Here is a 10323-nt window from a genome sequence, read left to right on the forward strand (position 1 = left end):
TCTTGCAGATGGGGGAGCTGCAGTCCACATAGCTTAAGGGACACAGCTAGTAACTGGGATCGTTTGCCCCCTAAGGGAAGGGCCTCTTCTGCCTTGTTAATTACTTAGAATTCTAGCAGTTAGCACAGTGGTAGCAGTATCTCAGTAAACGTGGGTTTGATAAATGATGGAGAGAAAGTAAGGGATAAGGCTGAATTCAAACATAGGCCTTCTAACACCAAACCTTCTAATACCCACGGCATTATGTCCCGTGTTAATACACAGTTACTATTAATTATGTGGGTATTAATTCATATTAATATACTATGTGTCCTCTGTTACATTTGTTCTTTATTGTTAGAAATGCTAAGGCTTTTCCCTACTGTTTTAAAATTTTCACCAGCTTTTAAAAGGTTTTTATGGTAAAGCTAGCAGATGACGTGCACCTTTTCTCGTGGTTCATTTATCGTACTGCCCCCACTGTCTCTCTGCTGGCTTCTGAGGAATTCCAGCAATGACTCAATCTCTTCGCTCTTCCCGCTGGTGACTTTCATTGCAGTGCGTGAGTTTCCCACCCTCCCACCCCCATATTGAGAAACAGGCAGTTACATCTGGGAGGCCACAGAGATGCACACAGCTGGCCTCTCCTTGTTCTCTTGTTTTAGGTCATGGAGGGAGCAGGGAGAGGAAGTGGCCTTGCATTTTCTTATTGTTGGGCACTTGGTGGAGTCTGATCATGGGGTGAATTTGCTGCCTGTTAGAATGCCCGTGGAAGCTGCTTCTGTTGTGGCTTCTTTTCTGCTCCTGAATCCCGGGCAGGGTGTGGCGACAGCGGTGGGGTCCCGGGTCCACGTTTCTGCGGGGGGAGCAGGCGGGGCTTTGTCCACCGAGAGGTGTCCTGACAGCAGCTGGAGGAACAAGCCAAGGAGGGGAGGAAGTGGCCTTGACCTCAGGATGTCGAGTCTGTTTGAGAGAGTGGAAGGGGCCACCCCCAAGTTGGATGACTTGCTAGGAGGACGGGCAGGATTCAGCATATGATCATGTTCAGGGTCAAGGTGTATTCCAGCAAAAGGACACAAAGCCCAGTCAGCAGCAGGAAAAGGCGCTGGGATGAAGTCTGGGGCGACCAGGCACCAGCCCCCAGGGGAATCGCACAGGATGTGCTTAATTCCCTAGCAACTGAGTTGTGACAACATGTGTCACAGCAGGGAAGACTCCGCACCCACTGGTATATTTTTCGGGGGCTGGTCACCTCTGCCTGGCCCCCAAATCCCAGTGTTCCCGAAGGAAAGCAGGCGGTCAGCATAAGCCACAGTTTGCACAGGGAGTGTAGGCGCAGTGAGCCCCTCTGATCAGGAACGGAGGGAACGCTTCCCGAAACGAATCGCAGGTTCCCAGAGGCCAGCCAGGGGCCAAGCTCACCAGCCGCCTGTCGTAAGGAGGGCAGCCTCGGCCTGCTGTTGGCACTTTTCTGCACACAGGGGACCTCCCTCCCATCCCACCAGGTTCCTGAGGTCCTGGGAGCACGGCCTTTGACCTGCTCCTCTCTGCCGTGGGGGCCCTGGAGGTGGTCAGAATGCTGGGCTTTTCCACCAGGACGGGGTGACAGCAGACGTTGATGGACTGAGTGTGGCTGGCCTGCAGACCTTACTTGTCCTTTGCAGAAACCCTGTGAGGTGGGGTGGGTGGGGCGTCTCCATTTAACAAATGAGGAAATGAGTCAGAGCTGAAAAGCAGGGTGGTCATCCCCTGGCCTCAAACCTGGCTCCCTTTTCACTGCAGTTTCCTCACTTCACTCCAGAACCTTCCTGATTTTGGTCCTATGTCTGTCACTTCTGTTATTTATTTATTATTTTAAAAAGGTGTCTCGTTAAAAAAAAAAAAAAGTAGATTCTACACAAAGAAAGCTTTTTGTATCACTACCTCAAATTGGAAATTTAAAAATTCTCCGTAAAAAGAAGGCCACCATAAAAATAAACAAGGGGGACATGTCATTAGGTTGGAGATGATCAGGAAATGTGGAGGGTGAATTGATAAGAGACTGTCTCAACACGCAAATCTATTTTGTTTGATTGGTGGGGGAGGGGTGGTGACTGAAAAAAGGTCATTCTGCTTGGGGAAGCAGCAGGCCAGAAGGATTAGGATTTTTCCACCTAGGGAGAGGCTCGCTCTCTAGACGGGGTCCCTCGAGGTCATGGATGAAAGAGCCGTTTGGGAAGCGTGTGTTTACCGTTTAGGGTTTAGAGCCAGTAGAGACCTCAGTGCCTGGGCAGCTGAGCTGGAATGCCCACCCTCTTGAGCAGGACAAGGGAGAGGGGGAGTTTGCAGGTGTCCCTGGGGCCACTCCCCTCACTGTGTGTGTTGTCACAGGTCACAGGAATCCCCATGAACTGCTCTGTGAAACTGCAGCTGAGCCTCTACATCAAGGCCATCAAAGGCATCGGGTGAGTGGGGCCACGGAGCGGGACTGCCATGCCGTTCAGAGAGCAGGGACTCAGAGAGCAGGGACTCGGGACTCCAGCCACCTCCCCAGGGACTGGGGTCTGGGGGAGGGAGCCGGCCCTACTGGGTGTGGAATCTGGCCCCTGTGATTGTTACCTTAACGGGGGGGGGGGGCCCTAGCTCTGGGCCAGGGCCACATCCACACCTGGACATCCTGCCCCAGAACTGCCTTTTTCTTCCCTCTTAACATTTGCCCCCCAGTTTAGCCCGAATCTTCCATCCAAGCAGTTTCCCACTCAACAGAGTGGCAGAAATTAAGTCCAGGCAAAGCCAAGTGTTTGAAACTTACCAGGCAGCATTCATAACTGCGACGATTCACTCTACGGGAGGAATTTTTTAAGCACGAATTTTCTTGTTTCGGTTTTTTTGAGTAACAGCTTTATTGAGATTTAATTCACATGTATAACACCTACCCTTTAAAAATGTACAATTCAGTGATTGTAGCAGATTGGTCACAGAGCCGTGCGACCATGACCGCGATCACTTTTAGATCGTTTCCATCAACCCCCAAAAGAAGCCCCTTCCCCATTAGCAGTCACTCCCCGTTTCCCTCAGTCCTAGGCAACCCCTAATCTACTTCCTGTCTCTATGGATTTGCCTCTTCCTGACATGTCCTGTAAGTGGAATCATCTAATATCTGGTCCTATTGGGGATTGGCTTCTTTCATTCAGCATCATGTTTTCAAGACTCTTCTATGTTGTAGTGTGTGTCATTGTTTCATCTTTTGTATAGACTATAAAATACTCCATGGTATGGACAGATGATGTTTTATTTATTAGCTGATGGACATTTGGGTTGTTTTGATTTTTTTAGCCATTGTGAATAACGCTACTGTGAATATTCATGTATAAACTTCTCTGTGAACAAACACTCGCATTTCTCTTGGGCCTGCCAAGGAGCAGGATTGCTGGGTCATATGGGAAGTTGATGTTTAAGCGTTTGAGGAACTGCAGGATTGTTTCCCACAGTGGCTGCCCCATTTGCATTCCCCCCAACAGTGTAGGAGAGACCCCCCGCTTCACATCCTTGCCAAGCCTCATTACAACATCACGTTTTGACAGAGCACGGGTTCGTCCTTATGTCAATGACTGTACTTCTCAGCATAATTGACATCGTTTCATTAACAACAACAAAAATTCTCCTAGAAAGATTTCTGGGCAGCGGAAATGTGGGCACCTGTTCTGCACTGTGAACCTCCTCTCAGCCGGAAGGAACAGCCCTCTGTCCGAGAGCGACAAGGAGGGAAAAGTGCAAGTGCGTCTACACGCCCACCTGCCTTTTTATTTTCACATGCGGAGGCTGCTCAGAGGGTTTGTGCTTGAAGGATGTACGGGCGATGGAACAGCACCACGTGCATGCCAGGTGTCTGCCGCCCAGGCTGGCGCTCCGGGGCCCAGGGCACTTGGCACCTGGTCTGCTAACGCAGATACCCTGGGGCGGACAGGTGACTCAGAGCAGCTGCGCTGGCTGGGTGGGGCCGGGGCCAAGGGCCGCCCCTGCCCAGCACCAGAGGAAGGAGCCAGTGTGGCCCCATCCGTCGCATTTTCAAATGTCTGGATTTTAACATGAGCTCCCTCAGTTTTCACCTGTTGGGAGAGCGAATTCAGATTCTCCATCAAGGCTGCTCAAGCCATCAGCTCGACTGCTGGATTCTGCCAGTTGGGGGGTGCCGGGCTGCTACCCTGACCTCCCTGGCCTTCCGTGTCCCCATCTGTTGAGAATGACGGCTGCACAGCTGCCTGATGGCCCCTGCCAGCTGGAGCGCTGGTCTCAAGGGAGCTGGTCCCAACCGCAGTGCATGTCGCCCTCTGGAGGGCTGATGAGGAATGGCCGTGGGAAAGGTCTGGAGACCCTGCCGCCCAGAAGCAGAGCTGGTCAGCTGTGCCTTGTCTAGGAATTTTGTGCTGTTTGCTCACAAGATCTTTATCTTGAGATGAAATGCTGTGTGCATTACATTTACATCAGTTCTTCCAAGCGCAGATAAAAGAGCCAAAGCGAACGGCCATCCCGTTGTCTCTCTCCTCTGTGGGTGATGCTGTGTAAATTCATCACACTGCACAGTGCTCTCCTTACTCGGTGGCCCGAGAGGTTTTGGAGGGTTGCGATCGAGGATTTGGCCTTTTGTGCCGAGTCTGGTTCCTGTGCTGAGTTCCATCTCTCCTCCGTACGGCGGTGTCTTTCGGCAGAGCCAAGGATGGGAAAGCTACAGAATATTTGTGTGGCCACCATTCATGGCGGCTGCCAACAACAAGAACGATACACATGGGGCACTTGTTCTATGCCGGGCGTTTTTCTCAGCACTTTGCTCGTGTCGCCCAGCCCTCACTTAGAGCCCTGTGAGGAATCCGTTAAAAGCCCCATTTTACAGAGGAGATGGCTGAGGTCACACGGTGAGCGAGTAAGTGGCTGTGCCTGGGTCCCCAAGACCACGCTCAGACTTGATGATTTGCTGGGAAGACTCACAGGACCCAGCATGTGGTTTATTCCAGCGAAAGGACTCAAAGCAAAACTAGCAAAGGAATGCTGGGAGGAAACCAGGCTCTGTCTTCTAGAATCTTCTCCCAGGAGAGTCACACTGGGTGTCCTTACCAGCAGCGAGCTGTGACAACATGTGTGAAATGTCATCTAGCAGGGAAGCCCATTAGAGACTCAGCGCCCAGGGTGTTTATGGGGGGCTGGTCACCCAGGCACCCTCTGCCTGGCACCCGAGTCCCAGAGTCCCCGAAGGAAAACAGGTGGTCAGCATAAGCCACACTGTTTGTTGGCTGGGTGCATCGCCATCCTGAATAAAATTGGGGTTCTCTTTCTAAAAGGGACAACTGGCTGTCGGCTATGTCATGGGCTGCCCCTGCCACCTAGGAGATGTGAGTTTTTAATTGAAAAAGGTCTTGTCCGATTTGTCAGGCTGCTCCCGGCCAGAACATACCCATTTCTCAAGCCTGCACCCATCGAGTCGCTCCTGACTCTGGCGTCTGACCCCATGTCCAAAGTCGCCTGATGGAAAACACCCTGACGAAACTTCTCACTGGCTTTGTCTCACTTGTTTCCAGACAAACCGGGAAGATAGAGCCGGTGGTCCTGCCGCTGCTGTGGTTTGAAGAGGTAAGGTCACCTCTCTCCCTGCACTGGGCGCCCTTGGGCGTGGCATCTGGGACCCCAGTGAGGAGCCAGTGTGGGCATTTGAGGCAGGGGCCTGTTAGTGGAGGGTGGGGGGCTGGGCCAAGGGAGCTGGCCTGGGGGACCCCGAGCAGCCTACGAGCAACCTCACCTTCTACAGGCACTTTGTCAGTTACGCCTCCGAGTCCCTTGAGATGGGGAAGACAGAAGCTGCCAGGAACTGGAAAGCCCCAGCCCCAGGGGTGTACTGGCTTTTTAAACGGGCTCCACAGCTTCTGAGACAAGAGAAGTTGGTTTTCAGGGTGTCAGCTTTTCACTTGAACTTTCCCCTCGCTTGTTAGGGTTCCTTGTGGCCTAGCTTGTTTTCAATCTGGGTGAGCTCAGGGCCAGCGCAGGCAGCCTCCGAATGTCAAGTTCCCATCACAGTCTGATGGGTGCTGGTGGGAGGCGGGGCTCTGCTCCACCCAGCCACTCAGGGTCGGCCAGGCTCCTTCCATCTTGTGGTCTTACCCCCCTTGAGGCCCTCAGAATTCACCCCGCGTTCAGTGGTTGGGGAAAGTGATGGAGAGAATCACCTGGAAGGTTTTCACGGGCCAGGTGTGGAAGGTGTAACATTCCTGTGCCCACGTCCCATTGGCCAGAATTTGATCACATGGCCTTGCCCAACTGCAAGGGAGTCTGGGAAATGTAGTATCCTTGTGCGGTCCGGGAAGAAAGGGAGGCCTCCTGCAGGCTCCATCCAACACTTTGGCCAGCGGACTTGAGATGAGGAAGTGGGGGTGGGAAGAGGGATGGGGCGTGGGGTGGCATCTGTGTGTGGCCTCAGCCCATTTTTTTGTCATTCTCCCTCCCCAGAGAGGGGCCATGGAGGGTGAGACCCTTCAGACATTCTATATCCAGCTGGTATTGATGCCCAAGGTGCTACACTACGCGCAGTATGTCCTCCTTGCCCTGGGCTGTGTCCTGCTCTTCATCCCCGTCGTCTACCAAATCCGGAACCAAGTAGGTGGTGGCCGGAGCACGGCCTGGGCCGAGCGGCCCACTGCTTGCTTGCTGGGGAAAAGGGCTTCTAGCCGTCCCTTCTGCTGTGCCCGAGGACGCCCTCAGCCTGGGTCTGTGTCTGGAGGCGGGGAGCTATCACTGGGTCCTTGCATCTCCTGTACCCTGCATTGCCACTTCTCTGCCTGTTCTGGGAGCCTGGGGACCCTCCCTTGGAGGGGCTGCTGGTGGGTTTTGGGTTATGAGACCTGGTACTTGAGTGGTTTGTTCATCAAGTCAGTACCTTCTGGGTGCCAGGCTCTGTCAGGTGCAGCCCCTGCTCCCGGGTGGGAGGGGTGTAGGGGGGCTGGCTTTCCAGTCGGGGAGACAGATGAAAACCAAGCAAATAAACAAAAGACCATTTCACTGGTGATAAAGATGATAGAAAACGTGATAGGCTAGAGCGGTACCGCCCAGTAGAAATACACCATGAGCCATGTGTGTGACTTTAAATTTAAATTTTCTCATAGCCACGTTAAGTAAAAAAATTAACTTTCATCATGTGTTATTTAACTTGACTATATCCCAAATACGATCGTGGCAACATGTCATCAATATAGAAAACAGGCATTAATATTTTGTTTGGTTTCATGTTAAGTCTTTGAAATCTAGTATGTATTTTACGCATACAGTGGGTGCTGATTTGGACTCGCTCCATTTCAAAGGCTCAACAGCCACACGTGGGTACTGGATGGGAGGGCACAGCGTCCCAGGTGGCTGGGGACAACTAGAGAGACAGTCAGGAAAGGCTTCTCTTCAGAGGTAGAATTGAAGCTTAGATGTGAATGCTAAGGGAGCACTCGGCACGGAAAGTGTCCCACTTGAAGGAACGGCTAGTGCGAAGACCCTGAGGCAGGGATGTTGGAAGCATTCTGGAAGCGATCCGGTAGGGCCAGGGTGGCTGGAAGGGAACCATAGGAGTGTGGATAGGAGTAGAAGGTGGTGTCTGAGAGGGGGCAGATCACGCTGGGCCCCGTAATGCCGGGCGAACCGCTTGGAACTGATTCCAGGGGTGACAGGAAGCCAGTGGAAGCTTTAAGGGTCAGCAGCTGTATGGTGACTAGGTCCTTGGGTGGGCGGGGCGGAAGCAGGGGGACCAGTGAGGAGACCCAGGTGAGTGAAGGTGGTGGGACCAGGGTGGGCGCATAGATGGAGAGGGCCCTGAGGCACCCACCCTCTAGAGGCAGGAAGAAGAGGGGGCACAACACATACTTGGTGTCATTCATTCCTTCATTCATTCGTGGCATCAATGATACCCCTTTGGTGAGCAGCGTCCTTTTTTCAAGGCACCATGCAGAGTTTCGGGGATAGAGAAATGACTTGAGGTCTGGACGCCAGTGGGCAAGATGAGCATGTACTGCAGTCATAGGTGACAAGGCCTGTGACCACGGGCTCCCAGGGCAGTGGCGGCGATGGGTGAGCAGCTCCGTGGTGGGGAAGGGACACTGCTCAGTGGCAGGGAGTCCTGAGAGGCCGTTTTGGCTCTATGCACCAGAAAGCCACCTTGGCGGCCCCCACCTTGTCCTGGGGCCCCAGGCTGGGCCGTGGTGGCGGGTGCTGCCCAGCCCCCTGCTGCCCCTGGACCACCCACAATGCCTTCCTTTCGTCAGCTTTGGAAACAGCTCTGTCTCTTTCTTGGGGGCCGCTTGCACACTTGCTTGCTTGCTGACACTATAATAAACCTTCCCAGGCTCTTAATCTGGGCTTTCAGTTCCTTACCTGATTACCTTCCCAAATCCCCCTCCTGGGGGGGGGGCGGGAAAGGTTGGCACTGGTGTGAGGTTGCCAGCTCTCGCCCCATCGCTGCCTCGGATATTCGAACCCCTGACGATCATTGGGTGTAATGAGACCGTTGGGTGCCCCTATCCTCGTGTCACTTGTCCCAGCAACTGCCAGGCAAGCAGGGCTGTCACTCCAGTCAGCAGATGGGAGCTCCCTACAGTTTTCTGACTTCAGTTATGGTGGGAGGGCGGAAGGGACCAGAAGCCAATGCCCCCAGCCCACGGACGCCACCCTGGGTGGGCTTCCACTGGTGAAGACACACACAGTCACATGCGGGGTGCCCAGGCGACCCGCTGTTGAGGGGCTGGAGCAGGGGCGGAGGCCAAGGCAGCCTCCACCTCCTGTCCCCTCTGTCTCTCTCCTAATTGTCCATCAGAAGGCGGACAGCGAGGAGAGTGGCGATACCATGTGAAATGGTGGCTTGGGCCCCTTCCCTGCCTCGCCCCCCAGATCAGTGCCGGTCCCCAAACCCAATGAGAACGCCATTGTTTCTCGGTGACACAGTTGAGGCCCCCTCCTTGCAGGTTTCACGGGAGGCCAAATAATTGAAATTTATCCCGTTATGTATTTTTTGGCTTAGCGGGGGTTAGGCCTTAACATGTTTCTGTTTGTCCCGATTGAAAAAAAAACCCAACAAAAAGATTGCATGCTGGCAAACTCCGTGCATTTTAATTTCTCTTCAGAGAAATTTTTCTTCTCAAGTCATTCTTTAAAAAAAAAAAACCAGAACAAAAAAACAACAAAATTCTTTTAACAGAAAAATCTCTGTGTCTGGTTGATTTAACACCTGCCACCTGCTCTACCCACTGATTCGTGGCCAATCCACCCCGCCCACACCGCGGCCTGTTCCCCACCTGGATTCCCGTCCACAGCCTAAACTTTCAGGTGGACAGACCCCTTTTCAGCTTGGCCTGTCTGTCCGACCAAGCGCGTTTCCTGGAGAGACTGGCCTTTGATGAAGGGCGACGTGACTCCCCAAATCTCAGCCACCTCCAATCATTAACGGTGGTTGCAATCTGGAATTCTGCATCCTACCCTTTGCTTCTTGAAAAATCAAAAGAACTGTGTAAAGCCTTTTGTGTTTAGCTGCAACGTCAACTATAAATTAGCTTGGTTATCTTCTAGGAGAGATGCTATTTATTTTGGAGTAGTAGTAAAAAGGGCTCACAGGATAAGGAGGCCATGCAGGCCTATTCTGAATCCTTGATGACATCAGCTCCCAAGGGGACAGTTCTGCAAGAAGCAAGACTGTAGGTGGGTACCAGGTAATGCCTCGTCCTCCCCGCCTCCCCTCCCGTAGTGAGTAGAACTCTGGCGGCTTTGAAACTCTTTGGATCTGACACATTTCTTCAGCTTAAACTTCACCTGGAGTGTCTACAGACTGGAAATACGTGTTTGTGTGTTTGGCTTTTGGAGGAACCGCCCTTCTTAGGTTCCGAGTGAATGGCAGTTTCTTCTATCCCAGGGCAGGTGGAGATGGGGGGCGACTAGTGTCCTGTGGGCTGGTATCTTCTGTGCAAGATCAGGTTAGGGAGGCCAGGTGCAGGTGTAGGCAGCTATATACTGCAGGTCCTGGCCTGAGGGTAGGGCTGCGGGCTGAGCAAAACCAGTGCAATACCCCAAACAGTGAAGAAACAACAACAAAAGGGTGCCCAGTTAAGTTTGAATTTCAGGTCCACAGCGGATCATTTTTGGCAGAAGTGTGTCCCCTGCAGTTATCGGGACGTGGTTACGCTGAAGACCTATTCATTGTCCCCTGAAACTGAAATTTAACGGCGCCTTGATGTTTCCTGGCAACCTACCTGCCAGAAACATAGTGCGTGGGGAGCCCTCCTGGGCCGGATCCCACTAGTGCTGAGGTCTCAGGAGAGAGAGTCCTGCCAGGGGGTGTGACAGGCAGAGCTG

The 10323-nt window shown here is 52.9% G+C and overlaps 1 protein-coding gene across 1 annotated transcript in view; it reads left to right on the forward strand.

The window, feature by feature from the left end:
- The window catches only part of SCARB1 (scavenger receptor class B member 1), a 41480-nt gene that overhangs the window by 23266 nt on the left and 7891 nt on the right, over positions 1–10323 (forward strand). The window contains exons 9-11 of the mRNA XM_019648880.1: positions 2350–2423; positions 5532–5583; positions 6454–6600. Of these exons, the coding sequence (XP_019504425.1) occupies positions 2350–2423; positions 5532–5583; positions 6454–6600 (273 nt within the window). The remainder of the gene's footprint in view (positions 1–2349; positions 2424–5531; positions 5584–6453; positions 6601–10323) is intronic.

The sequence above is a fragment of the Hipposideros armiger genome, unplaced genomic scaffold (genome assembly GCF_001890085.2).
Source record: "Hipposideros armiger isolate ML-2016 unplaced genomic scaffold, ASM189008v1 scaffold_128, whole genome shotgun sequence".
Classification (NCBI taxonomy): Eukaryota; Metazoa; Chordata; class Mammalia; order Chiroptera; family Hipposideridae; genus Hipposideros; species Hipposideros armiger.